The 25,872-nt window shown below is 39.8% G+C and overlaps 4 protein-coding genes across 4 annotated transcripts; 1 reads left to right on the forward strand and 3 right to left on the reverse strand.

Annotated features, from left to right (window-relative positions):
* Positions 1-557: 557 nt before the first annotated feature.
* On the reverse strand, positions 558-2,743 carry LOC121495586 (heat shock cognate 71 kDa protein-like). The gene is given in 3 exon segments (XM_041763305.1): positions 558-2,021; positions 2,023-2,067; positions 2,069-2,743. Coding segments are annotated over 3 exon segments (1,941 nt in total). The 3' UTR covers positions 558-800.
* A 1,615-nt stretch (positions 2,744-4,358) lies between these two features.
* LOC121495067 (olfactory receptor-like protein OLF4) lies at positions 4,359-5,192 on the forward strand. Its single transcript, XM_041762362.1, has 2 exons — positions 4,359-4,706; positions 4,992-5,192. Exons 1-2 carry the CDS (start codon positions 4,359-4,361, stop codon positions 5,190-5,192), a joined length of 549 nt encoding a protein of 182 aa, XP_041618296.1.
* Positions 5,193-13,390: 8,198 nt separating this feature from the next.
* Positions 13,391-14,359, reverse strand: LOC121495068 (olfactory receptor-like protein OLF4). Its single transcript, XM_041762364.1, has one exon. The coding sequence runs from the start codon at positions 14,357-14,359 to the stop codon at positions 13,391-13,393; it is 969 nt and encodes a 322-aa protein (XP_041618298.1).
* A 9,371-nt stretch (positions 14,360-23,730) lies between these two features.
* LOC121495069 (olfactory receptor 7A5-like) lies at positions 23,731-24,699 on the reverse strand. Its single transcript, XM_041762365.1, has 2 exons — positions 24,246-24,699; positions 23,731-23,960 (listed from the first exon to the last, which is right to left on the reverse strand). The coding sequence occupies exons 1-2, from the start codon at positions 24,697-24,699 to the stop codon at positions 23,731-23,733; spliced, it is 684 nt and encodes a 227-aa protein (XP_041618299.1).
* Between the last annotated feature and the right edge of the window lie 1,173 nt (positions 24,700-25,872).

Genomic DNA, 25,872 nt, shown 5'->3' on the forward strand with positions numbered 1-25,872 from the left:
CCAGGAGGGAGTCTCTGGGAAGGAGTTAAGGTGGGGAGTTGGATAGTAAATTAAGATGCAATATAGAAAGATCTCTCTGGGTGAATATTAATATGGCTAGAGGGCACAAGCCTGTAGTAGGTGGAGAGCTGATGAGGAACTGAATTAAGGCTGTGGAATTGGGGACCCGGGGTGAGGAAGTGATGGGGACTTTGGAGATAAGGAAAAAAATCAGCCACATCTCATCACCAGTGATAATAAGCACTCATTATCAACAGGGGGAACTATGCTAAACTCTGTCTACATATTCACTAAATCTGTCAACCACCTTAAGAGGATGAACACCTCTAGCCCTCCTATATTGCAGAAGATGCTAACATTTAGTAGAGGGTGGTTGCCCTCCAGGTGCAAACAGCAAATATGCAGACATCCAAAATTCAAAACCCTGCTTTCTAATTACAAAGTTTGGCATTTTATATCATTTAGTAAAGTTATTTTAGCACATAATCTTTTAAAATCCCACTCTTTTGTTGTACCCTGTATATTTCATTTTGTGAATTGTGGGTGTCTCCTTTTGCTTTTTTTTTTTGCCAATTTTAAATACAGTTTTATTTAAGACATTGCATTTTCCACTTAACAATACAGTGCTTATAAAGTTCAATGTTTAATTTCCTTTCCCTGTGCACATTTTCCATATTCAAGTATCAAGAATGCCCAGTATATTTACTATAGCAGCTTGAGTTGAAAACTGCCATGGAATTTGTTACAAATTTGGGTCCTTCAAATGTGTGGAACAATGCTAGACCTGTCATTAGGTTGGCTTAATCAACCTCTTCAATGGTAGGCCCAGAGGAGGCACCACCAGAGGGAGGAGCTCCACCACCAGGAAAGCCTCCAGGCATTCCTCCTCACATGCCTCCTGCACTCTGGTATAGCTTCGTAATGATGGGATTGCAGATTTTCTCCAGCTTTTTCTGCTGATGTTCAGATTCTTCCTTCTCTGCAGTCTGGTTCTTATCGAGCCAGTTGATGATTTCATTGCACTTGTCAAGAATCTTCTGTTTGTCTTCATCATTGATTTTGCTCTGAAGTTTTTCATCTTCAACAGTTGCTTTCATGTTGAACACGTAAGACTCAAGTGAATTCTTGGAAGACACCTTGTCTCTCCGCTTCTCATCTTCCGCTTTGTACTTCTCAGCTTCCTGGACCATGCGCTCAATGTCCTCCTTGCTCAAGCGGCCCTTGTCATTAGTGATGGTAATCTTGTTCTCTTTTCCTGTGCTCTTATCCACCACAGACACATTGAGGATACCACTAGCATCAACGTCAAAAGTGACTTCAATCTGAGGAACACTACGAGGAACAAGAGGTATGTCTGTGAGTTCAAACTTGCCAAGTAGGTTGTTATCCTTGGTCATAGCATGCTCACCTTCATAGACCTGAATAAGCACACCAGGCTGGTTGTCAGAGTAGGTAGTAAAGGTTTGTGTCTGTTTGGTAGGAATGGTAGTATTGCCCTTGATGAGCACAGTCATGACTCCTCCAGCAGTTTCAATACCAAGAGAAAGTGGGGTGACATCCAATAGCAGCAAATCTTGAACATTTTCAGATTTGTCACCAGAAAGAATGGCTGCCTGGACAGCTGCACCATAAGCAACGGCCTCATCAAGGTTGATGCTCTTATTCAGTTCCTTTCCATTTAAGAAATCTTGCAGAAGTTTCTGAATCTTGGGGATACAGGTAGAACTACCCACCAGGACAATGTCATGGATCTGAGACTTGTCCAGCTTGGCATCCCAAAGAGCTTTCTCTACAGGGTACAGGGTGCCACAGAACAGGTCAGCATTTAATTCTTCAAACTGGGCACGAGTAATAGAGGAATAGAAGTCGATTCCTTCATACAGAGAATCAATCTCAATACTGGCTGGGGTGTTGGAAGAAAGTGTACGCTTAGCCTGTTCACCTGCAGTATGGAGACGGTGGACTGCCCTCTTGTTTTCGCTGATGTCCTTCTTGTGTCTGCACTTGAATTCTGCAATAAAATCGGTTGACCATTCGTTTGTTAAAGTCTTCTCCACCTAAGTGGGAAGTCTCCAGCTGTGGACTTGACCTCAAAGATCCCATCTTCAGTAGTAAGGATCGACACATCAATAGTGCCACCTCCTAAATCAAAGATCAACACGTTCTTTTCAGCTCCAACCTTTTTGTCTAAACCATAAGCAATAGCAGCAGCAGTTGGCTGGTTGATGATTCGAAGTACATGAAGACCAGCAATAGTTCCAGCATCTTTGGTAGCCTGACGCTGAGAGTCATTGAAGTATGCAGGTACCGTGACAACTGCATTGGTAACAGTCTTCCCAAGGTAGGCCTCTGCAATTTCCTTCATCTTCGTCAGGACCATAGAGGACACCTCCTCTGGATAGAAACTTTTTGTCTCCCCCTTGTATTCTACTTGGACCTTAGGCCTGCCAGCATCATTCACCACCATGAAGGGCCAATGCTTCATATCAGATTGGATGACAGCATCATCAAATCTACATCCAATCAGCCGCTTAGCATCGAAAATAGTGTTGGTGGGGTTCATCGCAACTTGATTCTTCGCAGCATCACTGATCAATCGTTCAGTGTCCGTGAAGGCGACATAACCTGGGGTGGTTCGATTTCCCTGCTCATTGGCAACTGTTTCCACTTTCCCATGCTGGAAGACACCCACGCAGGAGTAGGTGGTATCAAGATCGATCCCGACTGCAGGTCCCTTAGACATAGTTGCTTATGTGGGGGCCGGACTAGGCTCTCGGAGACAACAGCCATCTGCAGATCCGGCGCCACGTGCAATCCCTTTTGCTTGTTATTATTGGGGGGGGGGGTGTTCAACGGGTCAGATGTCTTGATAACATAACGTCATCCCTACATTTTCTTTTGGATACATTGCTTTTTGCTGCTTTATTATTCTGGGTATCAAGGAATATAACTGGGGTTCGAGTGTTGCCAGAACCAAGGACGTTTGCTCCTCTTCCTCATCTCTAGGAACCACCTGAGCTTATTAGATCTTTCTCCCCATGTTCCTTCCTCAATGTTTTTGGAACTTATTTTTTATGTTTCTTTAAATACTGGACACAAAATGATCACATTAAAATGGAGACCCATGGTGACATGCTCATAGGAGAAGTAACTCCTGGAATTTGGATGCATTTTTATATTTTTAGAGAAAGGACAATCTATGTGGACAGCTGGCCTTGTATCATTGCTTGCCTAATTATTATGATTGGAGGTGAGAATAGCCTGGTGGTGATTTTTAAAACAATAAATGAGTAAATGAAAAACAGACTGGTGAAGGGGAGTGGGAGATATGGTTTCCAGGTAAGAAATGAATGGGAATAAAAGATAGCCTCGGGAATATAGTCAGTGATACTGTTATAGTGTTGGGTGGTGACAGATGGCAGCTCCAAATGTCGTGAGAGCAGTGTAATGTGTAAACTTGCTGAATCACTGTGTTGTGCGCCCAAAACTAATGTAACATGGTGTGTCAACCACAATCATCTTTTAGAAATCAATTTTAAAGACTCAAGTCATTTTTCAGAGTTTTTGCATGGTTGTTCTCTGACAGGCAAACATTTCCCCAGGTAACCTTATGTCTCCTGCTGTCTCCTCCTGAGGCCTCTGTGTAAATGTGTGCTGGCCTACCTGAGCAAACAGCAAAAAAAAAAAAAAAAAAAATAGCACCTCCATGCACTCTTTACTTTTTCCCAGCTTTTTCTTCATAGCATCTGTTACCTTCTGTATTCTATTTGATCTTATATTTGTTTATCCTCTCCATCACTGAACTGATTTGCATTAAAAGTATAAAACACGTGAGTACTTGGGGAAAAGGCCAAGTTTGGGATGCACATTCCTTTTCAGATATCCTATGGGGGATCCTGACAGGAGACAAGTTCCATACAAAACCTATGGATATTGACTTTTTGATGCAAAATAAAAAAGTGGGAAATATCAGAAAGGGAGACAGAACATGAAAGACTCCTAACTCTGGGAAACAAAGTAGGGGTGGTGGAAGGGGAGGTGGGCAGGGGGTGGGGGTGACTGGGTGATGGGCACTGAGGTGGGCACTGACGGGATGAGCACTGGGTGTTATTCTATATGTTGGCAAATTGAACACAAATAAAAATAAATTTATTAAAAAACTAATAGAATATAAAAATTGTAGAATTTCAATGATATTTGTAATGTTCATTATTGAGAATATTAGTCATATTTTTTCCCCTGGTAGTTACCTCCACCACATGGAACAAGGAAATGATACACAAATTTCAGCATTTCTTCTTCTGGGATTATCAGAGGAACCAGAAATACAGCCCCTCCTATTTGGGCTTTTCCTCTCCATGTACCTCATCACTGTGTTTGGAAACCTGTTCATCATCCTGGCTGTCAGTTCTGACTCTCACCTCCACACCCCCATGTACTTCTTCCTGGCCAACCTGTCCTTTGTAGACATCTGTTTCACCTCCACCACTGTCCCCAAGATGCTTCAGAACATCCAGACTCAGAGCAAAGTCATCACCTATGAAGGTTGCATCACTCAGATATACTTTTTCCTACTCTTGGCTGGATTGGACAACTTTCTCCTGGCTGTGATGGCTTATGACAGGTTTCTGGCCATCTGTCACCCCCTGCACTACACAGTCATCATGAAACCCCAGCTATGTGTATTATTGGTTCTGGTGGCCTGGATGATGAGTGCATTGAATTCCTTATTACAAAGCCTAATGGTGTTGTGGCTGTCCTTCTGTAGAGAGGTGAAAGTCTCCCACTTTTTCTGTGAAATCAATCAGGTGGTCCAACTTGCTTGTTCTGACAACTTTCTTAATGACAAGGTGATGCATTTTGCAGCTGGATTGTTGGGTGGTTCTTCCTTAGCTGGGATCCTTTACTCTTACTCTAAGATAGTCTCTTCGATACATAGAATCTCATCTGCTCAGGGAAAGTATAAAGCATTTTCCACTTGTGCATCTCACCTCTCTGTTGTCTCCTTATTTTATTGTACAATCCTGGGAGTGTACCTTAGCTCTGCTGCTCCCCAGAGCTCCCACTCAAGTGCAGTGGCCTCGGTGATGTACACAGTGGTCACACCTATGCTAAACCCCTTCATCTACAGCCTGAGGAACAGAGACATAAAGAGGGCTCTGAAAAGAATCATTGGGGCTCCAGTGATATAAGGGCCCATCATCCTGGGGCTGAAGAAGTGCTCATGATTGCAGGGCTCACAGCCTCCGAGCCAGGAATTGCCATTCTTTGATCGGGCTGTAAAAATAGAACCTTCTCCTTCTATTTATTTCCTGAAATTTCTATGTGCTTGAATTCAATTTCTCCACACATATAAGGAACTCACTTTGTCTGTTTTCCTTTTTGTCTGTATCTTACATGGGACAAATAGGATTTGGAAAGCCAATTTTATTTCAAATGATTTATAGCATGTGATGTAAATTTTCCCTACATTTCCCAAAAGAATAATAATTAGTTGTATAGTTTATATGGAAGAAACTACATTGACCACCAAGCCCTTCACATAACTTTATTGTAGAGGAGAATACAAAACCCCAATTTTCATCTTGAGTTTGCCAATCTTTTTCCATCACTACTTTCATTCCTCTTCTTGATAATGTGGACTCTAACTTTATTCCCTTTAAGTCTCAAGCTCCTGATAGGGATGCTCAGGCTAGGAGAGTCTAGGCACTCACCTGAATCCATGTACTTATGGACATTCCCATAGAAACTTCCTTGACCAGATCCTCTGCTGTGGCTGCAGCTGTACTGGCCCTTGGGTTCCTACTGCAATTTCAAGATATTCCTCAACAGCATGCATCAGAGAACTCTAACAAAACAAGATTTAGTATTTAGTATTTAGTCATAGGACCTTTCTGCCTCTGGTCCTGTAGGGCAGAGGCAGAAAGGTATAGGGGGATAGGGAGTGCAGAATTTCAGAGAGAAAGTGATAAAGGTCAGAACTGGGCCCTGCCTTTCTTGGGATCTATGGGAAGGTGGCTAGTGGTTTGCAGAACCACTCTTTATTTATGATTTTTAAACATAATAGTGAAATTATGGCACAGAAAGGGAAAGCAAGGTCACTCATGTCAGTTTGGAGGTTACCCAGGACTTTCTGAAGAGGTACTTCACAGCTGGGGGCAGCCTGAGTGCTTATCTGATAATAGTGTCACACACCTGACAATATGTGTATTAACATGGTTTTCCTTGAATTGGATGCCTCAGAAATCAAAAGCTTAGTGTCAGGCACTTACTCTACCAACATGCTACCATGTCTTATAACTACTCTTGTTTTATTTTATTATTCACCTAGATGTCCAGAATGTATATCTTAGCCACTTGCAAAACCTGTTAGCAAATATATACCTCCCAGTGGAGTCTACATGGAAAGATAAATTTGAATAAATAGAGTGACCTCATATGTTGTCAGTTACAGAGATGACCATAAATATGAGGATGCATTGTATGGTTAATGCCCAGTAGTGGAATTACTGGATCATATGGTAGTTTATTTTCAATTTCTTGAGGAACCTCTATACTGTTTTCCACAGTGGCTGCTCCAGTTTGCATTCCCACCAATAGTGTGCAAGAGTTTCTCTTACTCCACATCCCCAGCAATGCTTAATGTTCTTGGGGTTTTTGACTTTAGCCATTCTGACAAGTGTCAGGTGATCTGTGGTTTTGAATTAATTTCCCTGATGATGACTGCTGTTGAACATCTTTTCATGTGTCTCTTGGCCATTTATACATTTTCTTGGGAGAAATGTCTTCCTGTCTTCTGGCCATTTTAAATTGAATTATTATTAATTTTTTAGGTATTGAGTTGTATGAGTTTTTTACATATTTTGGATATTAAGCCCTTATTGGATTTTCATTTGCAAATATCTTCTCCCATTCAGTAGGTCATCTTTTTGTTTGTTGATTGCTTCCTTTGCTGGAAGAGCTTCTCACTTTGATGTAGCCATTTACAACATGGATGGATCTAGAGAATACAATGCTAAGTAAAATTGGAGAAAAAAATACCATATGATTTCACTCATATGTAGAATTTAAGAAACAAAACAAACAAATAAAGCAAAAAAGAGACAAATGAAAGAACAGACTCTTCAATACGGAGAACAGAGAGGTGGTTGCCAGAGGAAGGTGGTTGGGGGGAATGGATGAAATAGGTGACGGGGATTAAGAGTGCACTTAAAGTATTAAACACTGAGTAATGTAGAAAATTGCTGAATCACTATATTGCACACCTGAAACTTATAAAACTGTATGATAATTATACTGGAATTAATTTAATATGCCAGCCATTGTGTATAGAGAAGTGTAAATTTTCCAGATGATACACTTCGTCTGAGAGAATACCTTCTTTTTCTCATCAGGCAGATAGAATAAAGTGACTTATCATATTCAACCAAGGGTTGGAATTAAGTTTAAATTTTGGTAAAACTACTAAATTACCTCCAGATTACCCCTGTCCCTAAGCCATAGTGCTTTTAAATTTTATGTGGGAGCCTGGCAGATATGCAGCTCTGCTTTTCAGATGTTTCCAACTTAATTCTGTAGCTTCATTTCCTAAGGAGCTTCAATATTTGTCAAAAGTTTTAGGAGAAATATCAGCCATTTCTTTGAGATCCCATGAGTTTCCAATATTATCATGCTAGCTCTGCACAAAGTCTCTTCTGGTTTTTATATTCCATGGCAAAGACTTCTGCTATGTACTAGGCCTGTGAGCTATTAGCTTTCAGCAGTACTGGTAATTAGTAAGTGTCCATAGGTCAATAATGATTGTTTACCTTCGTCTTAATTCACCCTTCCCTTTAGGACAGTGGTTCTCAAACTGTGGTTTAGCAGACCAGCAGCAGCACCATTACCTGGGAACTTGGTAGGAATGCAAATCCTCAGGTGACATCTCATACCTACCAAATCAGAAACTCTGGACTTAGGTTCAAAAATCTGTATTTTAAAAAGTCCTCCGAGAAAAAAATGAGTGGGAAATATCAGAGAGGGAGACAGAACATGAGAGACTCCTAACTCTGGGAAGTGAACAAGGGGTGGTAGAAAGGGAGATGGGTGGGGGTGACTGGGTGACGTGCACTGAGGGGGGGTACTTGATGGGATGAGCACTGGGTGTTATGCTATATGTTGGCAAATTGAACTCCAATAAAAAAGAATAAAAAAATAAAAAGTCCTCCAGATGACTCTGATATACTTCAGAATTTTCCAAAATTTCTGCTTCAGTAGGTTTGAGTGGGGCCCCAAAACTCAAATTTTAAGCAAGTATTCAGATGATGATGATACTGCTGGTCTATAACCAAGCTTTGAAAACCATTGCAATAGAATTTCATGGCGTGTCTGATTTATTTTCAGATTCCCTTCCCAAGCTGGTCTTTGTTAGTTAGATGGAATAAGATTTTATTCTGTCTTTAAGAAATCTTTTTTTTTGTATAAATTTATTTTTAGGGGATCCCTGAGTGGCTCAGCAGTTTGGCGCCTGCCTTTGGCCCAGGGCGCGGTCCTGGAGTCCCAGGATCGAGTCCCATGTTGGGCTCCTGGCATGGAGCCTGCTTATTCCTCTGCCTGTGTCTCTGCCTCTCTCTCTCTCTATGTCTATCATAAATAAATAAATAAAATATTTTAAAAAATAAATTTATTTTTATTGGTGTTCAATTTGCCAGCATATAGAATAACACGCAGTGCTCATCCCATCAAGTGCCCCCCTCAGTGTCCATCACCCAGTCACCCCCAACCCCCCCCCGCCCACCTCCTTCCACCTTCCTAATTCCCTTCCACCACCCCTAGTTCGTTTCCCAGAGTTAGGAGTCTTTCATGTTCTGTCTCCCTCCCTGATATTTCCCACTCATTTTTTTTCTCCTTTCCCCTTTATTCCCTTTCACTATTTTTTATATTCCCCAAATGAATGAGACAATACAATGTTTGTCCTTCTCCGATTGACTTATTTCACTCAACATAATACCCTCCAGTTCTGTCTTTCAAATTTTGGCCTAGCTCTTTATGATTTTGTACAACCTCAGAATTAAGCAATGTCATTGCAGAGAAACCAACGTCTATTTGAAATTCTTCCTTTCAAATGTTGTCATTCTAGTCGTGTTCAATTGCTTAAAGTTTTGTTCATTTCTCTTTTCCTGGAAAGCTTCCTTCTGCCAAGATCATAACTAGCTCACTCCCATAATTGACAAAACTCCTCAGGGAATATAAGAGTTTCCCTGAGTCTTCAAATCATCCTTAATGTTTGTCCCCTCTGGGGATTTTAGCCCATTGGTCTCTGTGGTTGACACAGCTCTCTGGTACTTTGTAAAAATAAGACTTTTATAATATATTCCATTTTTTCTAGCTGTTTTAAGCAGGAGTATTGCTCTGTCATGACCTACATGCTATTCAGAAAAGGAGCCAATTCTTAAAATTTCAAGTTTAATATTTTTTTATAAATTTATTTTTTGGACTTCTTATTAAAGAGGAATTTTAAGAGCCCCCCTTAAAATTTCTTGCAGAGCTGGTTTGGTGATCACATATTCTTTCAGTTCCTGCCTATCTTGGAAGCTCTTTATCTCTCCTTCTATTCTGAATGAAAGCCTTGCTGGATAAAGTATTCTTGGCTGCATGTTCTACGACCCAGCAATTGCACTGCTGGGGATTTACCCCAAAGATGCAGATGCAATGAAATGCCGGGACACCTGCACCCCGATATTTCTAGCAGCAATGTCCACAATAGCCAAACTGTGGAAGGAGCCTTGGTGTCCATCAAAAGACGAATGGATGAAGAAGATGTGGTCTATGTATACAATGGAATATTACTCAGCCTTTAGAAACGACAAATACCCACCATTTGCTTTGACGTGGATGGAACTGGAGGGTATTATGCTGAGTGAAATAAGTCAATCAGAGAAGGACAAACATTATATGTTATCATTCATTTGGGGAATATAAAAAATAGTGAAAGGGAATAAAGGGGAAAGGAGAAAAAAATGAGTGGGAAATATCAGAAAGGGAGACAGCACATGAAAGACTCCTAACTCTGGGAAACGAACTAGGGGTGGTGGGTGGGGGGTGGGGGGGACTGGGTGCTGGGCACTGAGGTGGGCACTTGACGGGATGAGCACTGGGTGTTATTCTGTATGTTGGCAAATTGAACACCAATAAAAAATAAATTTATAAAAAAGAAAAAGAAATAAATAAAAAATAAATTTATATAATAAATGTATGTGATCTAAAAATTTTAAAAAACTATAGAAGTTTAAACATTGGAAATAAAATCTTTTAGACTCCACAACAAATAAAAAATAAAAATAAATAAAAAATAAAAAACCTGAAGAAATACAAAGGTATAATATTTCAAACCATTCACTTTATTACTATCCAAAATATTTTTTTTATGCTGTGTATGTATTTGTGGAAGCATAGAAGATTAGTGTCCACACGGAAGGGGTTTATTCATTAAGGCAAAAGATTCCTCGGTGTCTTCTATGTTTTATCACAGAGTTATCTTTCTGTTTCTACTTGAAAACTTCCAATGCTACCTGCTAATATGAATCTATTGTTCCATGAAATAACTCCCTTTACCCATTATTTGTCACAAATACTAAGGGATGGCAATGAACAGTATCAGTATCATCCATTTTGTACCTCCTTCCTCCTCAGAAGTCTTACCCCCTGCAAGATCTGAGGATGCTTCACACAAGAGCTGGATGTCTTGCTGCTGGTCCCGTGGTTTAGACTCACCAGTTCTTCTGCACAAACATGCATGTCCTTCAAATTCTCAAAGTGACCCAGAAGGGATCCCTCATATAGTCATTTGTTCATAAAGTCATGGGCAATAAACTTGAATAACAAAATGATCATGCCTGCTCTCCTTAAGGCCAGATCATATGCCACAAGTAAAAAGCAGCACATGTTCTAACTACATCAAGTCTGTTCACTTGGATTATTGTGTCAGTCAGCTTCTTGCTGTTTAACAGACTGTCCTTGTCAAATGGGATATCATAATACCTTTACAATTTAATGGATTTATATGCGGGGGTAGGGGCATTTCTGATCTCTGCTGGGCTCCTCATGGATCTAGAGTCAGGTGTGATTCTCTACATTGTGTGTCTAAGACTCAATTCATGATGTTGTGTGTGGCTGTAATGCTCTTCTGTCTCAGCCACGTCATGGCTCTTGTTACTTTCCATATGTAGGTTATTCTTGTAGTCACAGGATTTTGGCTTATCATATGAATTACTTAAATTTAATTCCATTGTTCCTACATCCATAATTGACACTTGAAGTTCTTCCCCATTAGAAGTGCTATCTCCCATCTGTCTTAAATGAGAATCTCCTACCTGTGCTCTATATCCTAACTATAGCCATGCACCATTAGATTTGTTCCTCTGAATAAATCATTAGAGTATAATTACACATAATAGCCTGAATATGTAAAGGGTACCCTTTGTTGCATTAAAGGACATACACAAAAATGAAGGGTATGTAGTATAAATTTCTATTTGTTATCATTTAAGACTGTACATAAATTTTAGCTGCTCTGTTAGGCAATTACTAAAAATTTAAGCATCCTGAACATCATATTCCCTATTTTTGAAGGTAATGTGGGATTCTAAACATAACTTCAAATGGACATTTTTGGGAATAAATAAAATGTGTGGAACTTCTTTTTTTACTTCAAAGAAAATATTTGAGAGTAATGGTTGTGTCTTGGACATGTTTGTCCACATATATTTTCTTTCAAATAAACTCACCCACATGTGTACACACAGAGATGCATTTATGATTTCATCTTTTATGTTGACAGGACTCTTGAGAATGCTCAAGAAGATATCGCTAAAACAATGAACTTTTCAATTTGTGTGAAATAAAAGGATAAAGATATACAGCAAAGATTTTTGATATTGAGTTCCTTTTCCTATGTCAGTGCCACAAAGGCTCAGAGTCAGATGCCCTAGGAGTTCACTGTACAAGCTGAGGGGGCAGAAATCTCCACATGGATTTTAAATTTCCTTTCTACCTATTTGGTGGTTTTCAGTGTAAATTGTCCTTACCCAAGGGTAGCTGATGAAGAAATCGAGAAACCTAAACTTATTTTTCCCAAATAGTTTTATTGACTATATTTATATGAGATTCCTCCTGCTGCTGTAAAATATCCCCACACTACTTGCTTAAACAAGTGTGCTGAATGTTCTGGAGTTAGAAGCTTGAAAGGAATCTAATAGCAACATGTATGCAATGTTGAGTTCCTTCTAGAGGCTCAAGGGAGAATCTGTTTCTTTTCCAATTCCTGGCATTGCTGGCTGCCTGCGTTCCTGGGCTCAGGGTCCTTCCTCCACCTTCAGAGCCAGCAGGGTAGGATTTTCAAAGTCTCTCTGACACCAACTCTTTTGTCTCCCTCCTCAACATTTGGAAGACTGTGGTGATTACCTTCCTACCCGGACAGTCATGGGTAATATTTTTATTTTTTTATCTTTTTAAAAAGTATATTTTATTTTTTCTTTAAAATTATTTTAAAGTTGAAGTATAATTAACAACAGTATTTTATTCATTTCAGGGGTAAATATACTGATTCAACAATTCTATACATTTATCAGTACTCATTATGATAAATATAATCTTTTTAAATTTTTTATTTAAATTCCAATTAGTTAACAGACAGTGTAGTATTAGTTTCAGGTGTACAGTTTTGCGATTCAGCACTTTCACACATTACCTGGTGCTCATCACAGCAAGTGCCCTCCTTTTTAAAAGATTTTTATTTATTTATTTATTTATTTGAGAAAAAGAGAGCACAAGCAGGGGGAGGGGCAGAGGTAGAGGGAAAAGTAGACTCCCCACTGAGCAGGGAACCCAATGTGAGGCTCTATTCTAGGACTCTGGGATCATGACCTGAGCCAAAGGGAGGTGCTTAACTGACTAAGCCACCCAGGCACCCTCTGAAAGTGCCCTCCTTAATCCTAATCTCCCTTTTCACCCGTCTCCTTGTCCCCTGCTGTCTGGTAACCATCAGTTTGTTATTTATGGTTAAGAGTCTGTTTCTTGGTTTGCCTCTATTTTCTTTTGCTCATTTGTTTTGTTTCTTAAATTCTACATATGAGTGAAATCCTGTGGTATTTGTCTTATTCTGATTGATTGATTTTACATAGTATAATACTCTGTAAATCCATCCATATCATTGCAAATGGCAAGATTTCATTCTTTTTTAATGGCTGGGTCATATACCATTGGATTGAATATTATATATTCCACTTTTTCATATACATATGAAAAAAGAAGACTATAGAAAAGACCAGAGGAAAAAATAGAAGAGGCATGTTCCACCTCCACAACCTGATCAAATATCTTAACATTTGGCTCAGATTTTGGGTCCCTACAATCATGCGTGGTTCTTCAACTCCAGGATTGTTGTCACTTTTAGACCTGCCATCCCAGAGAATCTCATCAGAGCCTTTTTTATGTCTTTGTTCCTCAGACTATAGATGAAGGGGTTCAGCATGGGTGTGACAACTGTGTACATCACAGAGGCCACTGCAGTTGAGTGAGAGCTCTGGGGAGCAGCAGAGCTAAGGTACACTCCTAAGCTTGTACAAAAAAATAAGGAGACAACTGAGAGGTGAGATGCACAGGTGGAAAATGCTTTGGATTTGCCCAGAGCTGATGATATTCTACGTATGGAGGAAGCAATCTTAGAGTAAGAGTAAAGGATCCCAAAGAAGGTACCAGTAGCCATAAACATAGCTGCAAAATACATCACTATGTTACTGAGAAACGTATCAGAACAGGCAAGTTGGATCACTTGATTGAGTTCACAGAAAAAGTGAGGGATTGCCATCTCTGTACAGAAGGACAGCCGCAACACCATGGAGGTTTGTAACAAGGAATACAAGACACTCACAATCCAGGACAGCAGAACCAGCAGTGCACAAAGCTGGGTTTTCATAATGACCATGTAGTGCAGTGGTTGACAAATGGCCACATACCGGTCATAGGCCATCACAGTCAGGAGAAAGGCATCCAATACAACAAAGAGTATGAAAAAGTACATCTGTGTGATGCAACCTGCATAGGTAATGACTTTGCTCTGAGTCTGGATGTTCTGAAGCATCTTGGGGACAGTGGTGGAGGTGAAACAGATGTCTACAAGGGACAGGTTGGCAAGGAAGAAGTACATAGGAGTGTGGAGATGAGAGTCAGAGCTGATGGCCACGATGAGGAGCAGGTTTCCAAACACAGTGATGAGGTACATGGAGAGGAAAAGCCCAAATAGGAGGGGCTGTATTTCTGGTTCCTCTGATAATCCCAGAAGAAGAAATGCTGAAATTTGTGTATCATTTCCTTTTTCCATGTATTGGAGGTAACTACCAGGGGAGGAAAATAACATGACTAATTTTCACACAAATAGTCATTGCTTACATTGTGGAAATGCTACAAGGTATATTTTCCAGTCAAGAAACAATTTCAGTATTTTGTGAATGGATGTAGGCCCCTTGAGGGGATCCCCAATTCCTTTCTGATTATCGGTTTCCACCTCAGCATCAACATTCCCCCCAAAGTCAGATATTTTACAGTTTCAATAAGAAACTATTTCATGAATTTGAGGAATATAGAGTGTCAACCATATTTCCAGCATTTCCTAGTCATAAAGTAGAAGGTGCTAAAAAGCAGAAGTCCCTACAATTCAATGATGGTGATAGGATAGAAGCAGATATTAAGATTAAATAATGGTGAGATAGGGACAAGTGCTATAAAGAACATAGAAGTATGTTAAAGGAGAGAGTGGGTGGGGTGTTATGTTGGGTGTTCAGGCAAGATTGGTTAAGAAATTGACTTTTGAAGAGAGACCTTGAGGTGTAGAGAGGGTAGAGGCCTGGAGGTCTTCCTGGTAGAGGGAACGACATCTTGAGGATCTGTTTTTTCAGAATCAAGGCTCAAAAGGAAACCAGTGTATTTAGGGGAATGGACAAGGGGGAGAGTGGTGAGAGGTGATGGCAGTGAATTTTATAGAACCATTGGCCTCATAGGTGGCTTAAAGTTCAAGACATGGGGACTTCCTTGTCCATGCTATGTATCTCTTGCACTTTATGAATCTGTCAGGTAACACATCTGTCAATGTAATAGCATCCTGTCAATTGAACATCCCTCCTTAGTACCATCTATTTATTGAGTTTGGACTGTGTATTATAAGATCACCTTATTGGTGTTCAATTTGCCAACATATAGAATAACACCCAGTGCTCATCCCGTCAAGTGCCCACCTCGGTGCCTGTCCAATAAAAAATAAATTTGTAAGTATAAATAAATAAATAAATAAATAAATAAATAAATAAATAAATAAATAAAAATAAAAGAAAAAAAATAAGATCACCTTAGAATAGAGGAGCCTGAGTATCCTGGCTCTGAGATCTGCTCTCACTCATCAAGGTGCACACATGCATGCACACACACACAGAGACACAGACTGTCATGTATACACAACATAGCACACCATGTCTTCCTGGGATGTGTTACTTCTATGTACTTCTCACCACCTCATCCCCTCCCCAACACACTGTTTAGGATATGAATGTATACACATTATATTACCCTTTCCATAAGGAATGTAGAAATAGTACCCAGAAATTCCTATTTATAGCTTCCCAGGGACAAATCATCTTGGGGCTCCATTTTGGAATAGCTACTTTCTGACCTGTATGTAAGGAAACATAACACTTGTGTTCAATAAACAGAGAGATAAGAGAGACAGACAGAGAAGGGAGAAATGAGATAGACATAAAGAGTAAAATGATCTAATAAGCTCAGTTGTCCTGAGAGACTGTGAGCAAGAAAAGCTTCCTTGGTGCTGGTGTCATCCAATCTTGGCTTTATCCCATACATAGCCACCAAAAATAATAAAAGAGAAAAAAGAATTGCCCAAAATACAAAAGTAATGACATCATTATGGTATGAAACACCGTACAGGTGGAATATCACAAGAGAAGAATGAATAAGGAGAATAAGCCAACACTTCACAAAATTTGGTGTTTTTATTACTAGATAGCAGAGGACTTGTTTTTCCTTGTCTATTCCATATTTTTTGACCAGCTGGGTTTTTTGGTCCAATAGAGGATGAGGTGAACCTCTTTATTATTTTTCCTATGTGACATCTTTTTTTGTGTTTATTTATCATTCTTAGCCTTTGAGTTTTAGTCACTTTCTTGACAAGTCCCAGGAGCACAAATACTCATGGTTCTGTTCCTCAATCAACATGCAAGGGCTTCCCCAGACTCTGTAAATCCTAAACATCCACGGCAATTTATCCCCTTACTCTGAATATTCTTTATGTGACTTATCCAAAGACATTATCTTGTACTCACATTTATCTCATTGCACTCTCATCTGTTACTGTGGCATAAGGACCAAAGGAGCAGGGACTTCACCTGCACTGTTTATCTTCTTCTTTATGGGTGTGGATGTATATGCACTTATATAGAAACAAATTCAAGGAAATGAGGCATTACGAAATACAGAGAATGACAGAAGAGAGAAAACCAGGTTAAAAAGAGCAGCTTTAGTACAACTGTGTCCAACAGCATTGAAGGAAGTTTTGAGAACTAACTGAAACAGGATCTACAGGTGCCATAATTCCACATAATCAACATGGATGAATAAAAAATTCCCCAAGTCCTTGAAATAGAAGGGAATAAGATAAAAAGTATTTAGGAATTTCTGAAACATAGAAGATGCTTTTAGTATTTGTGGAATGAATCAGGAATTAGGTCTCATTATACATGGACACTTAATACACGACAAAGCTGCATTTGGATTTAGTTGGTAAAGATTTGATTGTTGATGGAAGTTGGCACAAAAAGCCTTCTACCTGGAAGGAAGTGCAGTGGCTTCTTATCTCACACATCTCACAAAAAATTAAAAGGAGTAAACCTTTTAGTAATATTCATTCCATTTTATATATACTTCTAGAGTTTTACATATAAAAACTACAGTAAGGGAAATCATTATAATTGAGGCAAAACCCCCAGAATTAAGAAGATAGATATATTTAAATAAAATGTAAAACTATATTATGACCAAAAATATCTAACTGGAAGTCAATAGAGAAGCTATGATTTACAATTATTTGAAATGCTGATAATTATAGATAAATAGGCATATAATATGTAGACATATAATAATAGGCAAATAAACATGGCAATCAAATATAGGAATCTTTGTTCAAACTCACTAATAGTTAAAAAGCCTAACAAGAAATCTCTATCATACCCATCACCCCAAGAAAACAGTCAATGTCATTGGGGTGGGAATTTATAAACAGGTAGCAAAGGGATACATTCTAATTTTGCTGTCAGAATTGTTAAGTGTTGGGCAGCCCTGGTGGCTCAGCAGGCTTAGCACCACCTTTGGCCTGGGGTGTGATCCTGGAGTCCCAGGATCAAGTCCCACGTCAGGCTCGTCGCATGGAGCCTGCTTCTCCCTCTGCCTGTGTCTCTGCCTTTCTCTCTGTCTGTCATGAACAAATAAAATCTTAAAAAAAAGAATTGTGAAGTGTTACAACATCTTGAGCAGGCTCTGAAGACAGTTACAAATATTAATAATAGAGATGCTCTTTGGGGTGGCTGGCTGGCTCATTTGATAGAGCATGGGACTCTTGAGCTTGGGGTTGTAGATTAAAACCCATGTTGGGTGTAGAGATTAATTTAGACAAAATATTTTGAAAATACAGATATGCTTTTATAAGTGTTAATCAGTCTCTGCTCTATGGACATTCTGGACCAGATATTTCTCTGTGGTAGGATGTATCCTGTGCATTGTAGGATGCTTAGAACATCCCTGGCCTCCACACACCCTTCCCAGGGTGACTGCCCAAAATGTCTTTGGAATATTGCTCAATGTTCTGTGGAGGACAAAATCACCTTTGATTGTGACATACAATTTTAACTATTAAAATTTTTGTAGAATTGATATAATTTAGTGAGAAAAAAATATAAAGACTATAAGTGTAAATGTCATGTAGGCATTGAAATAGTGAGTCAGCATTACACTGATTGACTAAAGGAATAAGGTACCCCTAAATCAGAAAGATGGGAGAGAAAAGCTAGAGAAAAAGATTGTGCCAGAACATAAAGAGTACTTACAATATGCATAGGTGTCTTTTCATACTGTGCAATTGAAAGTGTGTGAATGTGTATTTGTGCAAAATACAGAATAGTTTTATTTATTTTTTTAATAAATTAATTTTTTATTGGTGTTCAATTTACCAACATACAGAATAACACCCGGTGCTCATCCCGTCAAGTGCCCCCCTCAGTGCCCATCACCCATTCATCCCCACCCCCCGCCCTCCTCCCCTTCCACCACCCCTAGTTCGTTTCCCAGAGTTAGGAGTCTTCATGTTCTGTCTCCCTTTCTGATATTTCCTACCCATTTCTTCTCCCTTATATAACTTAGTTGTTAATGTTGAACCTTGCATTTCTGTATTCAATATTCAATTCTATTTTTAACACCACAAATACATAAATCTATCAATCAATAAATCAATCAATTTCTCAATCAAGCCAGCAAACAGACACAGCAAACTCTCAGCTCTGGGCTAGGCTGGACTGGCCCTCAGGTGACCTCAGGTAAATTCTCTTTCCTTCTCTTTACCTTCTCTTGCAGTCCCTACTGAGCAGTAAAACTCATCTAGGTGGGATCTCAAAGTAGAAGGTCTCTACTTTGAAATCAAAATACCTGTGTGGTTGGTAGATGATGGAGGATGAAGCTGTGCCCCCAGACAAGAGAGCAACAATGGGTCAAATGTCAGTGTCCCATCCAGACTTAGGACTGCACAAGAAACGACCAGGTCTTATCCATCCCAAGGTTGCCTGAGCTGTGGGACTGCAGTGGAGGAGGTATTTACACCTGCTTCGATCTGCTCATTAGTCACATTTCCCTCCTATTCCTCTTGCCATTAGGCACATGATTTCCCTATGGGACACTAGTGTGGACAGAAAGGAACTTTTCCTGTTGAATTTCTGTTCCTAGAAGACCAGGTGATAAGACAGGTGAAATCAATGTTTCTTACTCTTTTTCTATGACTTCTGTCTTTCAGTGAACTAAATCCCTAGCACCTTATCCCACTCCTGAGTGAACATTTTCTCCTGTTCATGACTGAGGAGTCAATCTTGACTAGAATGCTTGGGTCCTTCAAAGCTTTGACTTGTGGTGGAGACCCAATCTCTGATATCTCTAGCAAGTTACATTTCCCCTTTCAAATGATAAGTTTGTTTCTTTAATATAAAACCTGGGCTCCTCACTCCTTGAATTCATGACAATTTTGCTAAAACAATTAGGAATTTCATACTTCTATCACAAGTTCAGAGCTATGGCTTAAAATGTCATTATAAAATGCTTGTTAATTTTAAGATCTATATTGAGGTATTTTATGCACTTCAATCCAAATTTTGCACTTTATAGGTGTTGCCTGATTTAATTTTTATAAAAGCCCATTCTGTGAGGAAGCATTGGTGTGAACTCTGCTCCCCACGGATGTCTCCATGGCTTGAAGAATTTAGAGATCTTCTCAAAGTTATCATTGCAGAAAGGGATGGGTATGGATTGTATTCTGTTAGCTGCTCCCAGTTTTCAAACTCTGTGCCAGTGGTCCCAACCAGAGGTGGTTCTTTTCCCCTGGGCATATCTGGCAATGTCTGAGGGATGCCAGAATCTGGCAATTCTGAGGGATGCTGCTTAATGTCTCCAATAAAATGTCTCAACACACACAATGACCCTGCCTCAAAGGTAAAATTGAGAACATGAGGAAAGGTAGTCTAAACCAGTACTCCCTTAACCTCAAAGTGCATAGGAATCACCTATGAGTCTAGTTTATTTTTATTTTTTTTAAAAGAGTTTATTTTAATGAGAGATGCAGAGAGAGAGGCAGAGACACAGGCAGAGGGAGAAACAGGCTCCCCATGGGAAGCTTGATATGGGACTTGATCCCAGGACCTTGGGATCACAACTTGAGACAAAGGCAGACAGACACTCAACCACTGAGCCACCTAGATGCCCTGGATATTAGTTTAATTACAGCACCTTTAGCAGGTGCTGGTGGGTCCAGGAGTTCAGTGTTTCTAACCAGCTCCTGAGTGATGTTGCTGCTGGTGGTAGTCTGTGGACAACTCTTTCAGTAGCAAGGCTGTGGTCTTGTGCTAGAGTAAGGTGCAGGTGGGTGTAGGTCTTCTTCACATACACATGAATCATGTTTGCATAGAATTTTGAATGACTAGTGTATTCAGTCACTCTAGGGGCTGCAAGAAATTCTGTGTTTGTTTCTTTTACATAAGGACCCTTGAGTGACATCCAATAAAATACCGTTGAAAAATACTTTTTAAAAAACTATATAGAAAGACATCTTGTGGGAGCCAGGAAGAGGGACAGAGAGGGAGAGAGACAATCTTAATCAGGCTCCATACCCAGTGTAATGCCTGATGCAGAGCTAAATCTCAGGATACTTAGATCACGACCTAAGCCTAAATCAAGAGTCATATGCTTAACTGACTGGGCTGCCTGGCACCCTGGAGAAGATTTTTAATAGTCAGAATAAGAACCTCCTGAAGTTGTCCACATTCTAATCTTTAGAATACTTGAATATGTTATTCTTTATAGGAAAAGGAGAAATAAAGTAGCAAATGGAATAGGGCTGCTAATAAGCTAATCTTAAAGTAAGATTGGCCAAAATCATGCAGATGGAACTAACCTAATCATCATGGTCCTCTGAATGTGGGAGAAGAAAGAAGAATAGTTGGATCAGAGAGAGATTTAATGATGCCACATTGCTGGCTTTGAAGACAGAGAAAGGGCAATGAGTCAAGGAATGCTGCTTGTCACTAGAAAATGCAATAGGAAAGAAATAAGAGTTTCTTTTGGAGCACCCAGAAGGAATCAGGCCCAGTAGACATCTTGATTTTAGTCCACTGAGACTTATTTCAGCTTCTGACCTCCAAAACAGTAAGAATATATAAATTTGCTTCTTTGAAGCCTCTAGTGTGGTAATTTGTTACAGCAGAAATAAGAATGTAATATAGACATTTATCCAATTAAATTGTTTTGGAGGAAAGCAAATTTTAGTCTCTCAATTAATTCATTTCTTTTCTCTTGGGTAAGGGCTATTTGTATTGAAGACCAACCTTAACTGGAAGAAAAAAACTCAATTTGGAGCTTTTGCTCCATTGCTTAAATGGAATGGAAAAAAAATGAATTCTCCATTGCTAAAATATAAATGGGATTTTATTTATGTATTTGTGTATTTATTTATTCATTTATTTATTTACTTACTTACTTATTTTGTAAGTAATCTCTATGCTCAATGTGGTACTTGAAATTACTACCCCAAGATTAAGAGTTGCATGCTCCACTGACTGAGCTAGCCAGGGACCGTATGACTTTAGATTTAAATATAAATTCTGACTTTGAACCCTTTCAGCATTAAGATAAAAAATGTGGTTCATTATTAAAATTAAGTTCATGGGGTGACTGAGTGGTGACGTGGGTGAAGTGTTGGACTCTTGGTTTGGTCTAAGGTCATGATTTCTGGGTCATGGGATCCAGACCTCCGCATAAGGCTCTGATCCATGGTTAGGAATAACTGTAAGAAGATATGAATATGGACCACGGGGAAACATGTGTATATCAGACAGAGCAGAAAGCTTAGTAAACAGAGTTTTCTGAAATTGTACAGAGAAGTTTAATTCTTTTTTCTCAATTTTATTTTATTATACTTCAATTTATTTTTTTAATAATAAATTTATTTTTTATTGGTGTTCAATTTGCCAACATACAGAATAACACCCAGTGCTCATCCTATCAAGTGTCCCCCTCTGTGCCCATCACCCATTCACCTCCCCCCCCCGCCCTCCTCCCCTTCCACCACCCCTAGTTCGGTTCCCAGACTTAGGAGTCTTCATGTTCTGTCTCCCTTTCTGATATTTCCTACCCATTTCTTCTCCCTTCCCTTCTATTCCCTTTCACTATTATTTATATTCCCCAAATGAATGAGACCATATAATGTTTGTCCTTCTCCAAATGACTTACTTCACTCAGCATAATACCCTCCAGTTCCATTCACATTGAAGCAAATGGTGGGTATTTGTCATTTCTAATGGCTGAGGAATATTCCATTGTATACATAAACCACATCTTCTTTATCCATTCATCTTTTGATGGACACCGAGGCTCCTTCCACAGCTTGGCTATTGTGGACATTGCTGCTATAAACATCGGGGTGCAGGTGTCCTGCCATTTCATTGCATCTGTATCTTTGGGGTAAATCCCCAGAAGTGCAATTGCTGGGTACACTCTCACCACTGCTATTCAACATAGTACTAGAAGTCCTAGCCTCAGCGATCAGACAACAAAAAGACATTAAAGGCATTCAAATTGGCAAAGAAGAAGTCAAACTCTCCCTCTTCGCAATGACATGATACTCTGCATAGAAAACCCAAAAGCCTCCACCCCAAGATTGCTAGAACTCACACAGAAATTTGCAGTGTGGCAGGATACAAAATCAATGCCCAGAAGTCAGTGGTATTTCTATACACTAACAATGAGACTGAAGAAAGAGAAATTAAGGAGTCAATCCCATTTACAATTTTACTTCAATTTAGTTAAAATTCAGTGTATTATTACTGTTAAGGGTAGAATTTAGTGATTCATCAGTTGCATATAACACCCAGTGATCATTACATCATGTGCCCTCCTTAATATCCATCACCCAGTTATGCTGTGCTACCACCAACCTCCCCTCCAGCAACCCTGAGTTTGTTTCCTATAGTTAGGATTCTCCTATGGTTTGTCTTCCTTTCCAATTTGTTTTATTTTATTTTTCCCTCCCTTCACCTATGCTCCTCTGTTTTGTTGCTTAAATTCCACATATGAGTGAAATCATATGATAATTGTCTTTAGAGAAGTTGAATTGTAAGAAGTAGAAATTTCAAGAAACTCATAAGAGCAGACTCTATTTTCACAATGATCAAAGAATCATGTTTTACACAAAAGATTCATAGCTGCCATGTTTTGGTTTTGAAAAGGAAAGGAAACTTTATTGTTATTATTATAGAAACCTAATAGAGACAGGAGAGGAAAGGAATCTACACACAGATGATAGTAATAGTAGGTAATAAATGATAATAAGGTAAGTTACATCAAACCTAGTACTTACAACATCAAACCTCAATAGCTGGCGAAGCCCGCAGAAATAGCCAGGCTGGAGTCCTGATTGAGAGGCCTGGGCAGAGCATCCTCCCCTCAGGTGAGACTTTCAATTGACCATCTGCATAAGGGCCATATTCATAGTGCACATGATAGAGTTTGAAATTAAGCATGCTTGTCTACTTGCAATTTGGGGTAAGCTGCATTTCCATGTTATCATGTTTCCATATTTTCAATGATCCTGGACTTTGTGTGTCTGTGTCCCAGAGTCCACTTCAGGGGTCCAGCCTAGCCTGGAGCAGGAGGGGGTGTGAGACAAGATTTAAGCTCTTGGCATCCAGACCAGAATCGTCAGTTCTGACTTGGAGGCCAGATAGAATACACAAGTAGGCTCGCAAGGTTATTCACATAGCAGGAGTCTCACGAACAACATTCCTTAGCCAGCTGTGTACATGCAGATCTAGGTGGCCGGTTCTGAGGGACAAGTCACAAAAACATTTACCCATACAGAACAAATGGCTTTGAGCTTTGCAGTCAATGGCATTTCTTTGCTACCAGGACAATTGTCCCTTTTAGAGCTGTCCTTCTGAAAAACCTCATCAGAGCCTCCTTTATATCTCTGTTCCTCAGGCTGTAGATGAAGGGGTTCAGCATGGGTGTGACCACTGTGTACATCACCGAAGCCACTGCACTTGTCTGGGAGTTCTGGGTAGTAGCAGAGCTAAGGTACACTCCCAGGACTGTGCAATAAAATAAGGAGACAACTGAGAGGTGAGATGCACAGGTAGAAAATGCTTTATATTTGCCCTGAGCTGATGAAATTCTATGTAGGGAGGAAATAATCTTAAAATATGAATAAAGGATCCCAGCAAGGGGACCACCAGCCAACAGCACAGTTGAAACATATAGCACCGTGTCATTAAGAAATGTATCAGAACAGGCAAGTTGGATCATCTGATGAAGTTCACAGAAAAAGTGGGGTATTTCCACTTCTCTACAGAAGGACAGCCTCAATATCATTAAGCTATGTAATAAGGAATTCAGGACACTCATGATCCAGGACACCAGAACCAGCAGTCCACAGAGCTGGGGGTTCATGATGACCGTGTAGTGCAGGGGGTGACAGATGGCCACGTAGCGGTCATAGGCCATCACAACCAAGAGAAAGTCATCCCAGCCTGCAAAGAGTGTGGATAAAAAGATCTGGCTCATGCATCCTGTATAAGTTATAATATTGTTCTGTGTCTGTATATGCACCAACATCTTTGGGACAATGGTAGAGGTGACACAGATGTCTAGAAAGGAGAGGTTGGAGAGGAAGAGGTACATGGGGGTGTGGAGGTGGGAGTCAGAGCTGACAGTTAAGATGATGAGTAGGTTTCCAAACAGAGTAGTCAGGTAAATGGAGAGGAAAAGCCCAAATATGAGGGGCTGTAGTTCTGGTTTGTTTGTTAATCCCAGAAGAAGAAATCCTGAAATTTGTGTATCATTTCCTGGTCCCATGTCGTGGTCTTGATGACTACAAGTTAGGGGGGAAAAGATGAATTTTAATACAAATGTGCATTATTAACGTGGCAGAAATGCTATAATTATAATGAGGAAAGTTATATGGGGGGGGGAAGCAGGCATAAAAAAGTGGATGGGATGTTCTCTTTACTGGGAGCTCAAGGGGACCTAAAACAAGGTGACACTTGAGGAGAGACCACAGGAAGTCTGCATGGGAGACACGAGATTACCTGGGGATGGTTGTGCCTTGTAAGAGAAAGAACCAGTGCAAAGTCCATGAGGAAGTCACCTGTTTCAGATATTTAGGACTCAAAATGGAGCCAGTGTGGTCAGGAGATGGAACAAGAGGGAGAGTGATGAGAGATGTTGTCAGTGAATGTTGAGGAATAAGGTGGCCTCCCCACTGTAGCTGAGATTTCAAGATACAGGGAGTCCTTCATTCACATAGTGTTTCTTGCACTTCAGTAATTTGTTTCTAAGGAATCCTGTCAATAAAAAAGGATCCTTTCTGTATTACCAAGTATTGGTTAAGACCCTGGAGTCTGTATTTTAAGGGTCCTATATTGCGCACTATAGACTCCTTGGGCTATGTGACTACCAAGCTCTTCTCAGCCCCAGCTACAATATTTAGGAAAGAAATGGTATTAGTCCCTAAGACATCATGGTGATGAAAAAGTTTCCCTGGTTCTGGCTGCATTCCAACCCTAGGTATATCCCCTTGATGCAGGAGGTCCCTAAGACATCATGGTGATGAAAAAGTTTCCCTGGTTCTGGCTGCATTCCAACCCTAGGTATATCCCCTTGATGCACAGAATAACTAATAAAGATGCAAAAAGTAATTTCTCCAGAAGAGGAAAGAGTGACATATTTATTGTGTTACGACACCATACTGTACTAACATCTTCTAGAAATATGAGTAAAAGGGGGACACCTGGGTGGCTCATACAGTTAAGTGTCTGCTTTCAGCTTGGGTCATGATCCCAGAGTTCTGGAATCGAGCCCCACATTGGGCTGTCTGCTCTGTAGGGAGGCTGCTTCTCCCTTTTCCTCTGCCTGCAGCTCCATCTACTTGTGCACTCTTTCTCTGTCTCTCTGTGTCAAAAAAAATTAAAATCTTAAAAAAGAAATATGAGTAAAAGGAATAAATCCACAAATGACCCAAGAAAATAT

The sequence above is a fragment of the Vulpes lagopus genome, chromosome 7, assembly GCF_018345385.1.
Source record: "Vulpes lagopus strain Blue_001 chromosome 7, ASM1834538v1, whole genome shotgun sequence".
Lineage (NCBI taxonomy): Eukaryota > Metazoa > Chordata > Mammalia > Carnivora > Canidae > Vulpes > Vulpes lagopus.

Bases quoted from the DNA above. Each gene is read 5' to 3' on its own strand.
- LOC121495067 (XM_041762362.1), top strand. From the start codon at position 4,359: ATGTACCTCATCACTGTGTTTGGAAACCTGTTCATCATCCTGGCTGTC. The intron at 4,707-4,991 runs ATGATGAGTGCA...TGTGCATCTCAC, and splicing joins TATTGGTTCTGGTGGCCTGG to CTCTCTGTTGTCTCCTTATT.
- LOC121495068 (XM_041762364.1), bottom strand. From the start codon at position 14,359: ATGGAAAAAGGAAATGATACACAAATTTCAGCATTTCTTCTTCTGGGA.
- LOC121495069 (XM_041762365.1), bottom strand. From the start codon at position 24,699: ATGGGACCAGGAAATGATACACAAATTTCAGGATTTCTTCTTCTGGGA. The intron at 23,961-24,245 runs GTGTCCTGAATT...CTCACCTCTCAG, and splicing joins TCTGGTGTCCTGGATCATGA to TTGTCTCCTTATTTTATTGC.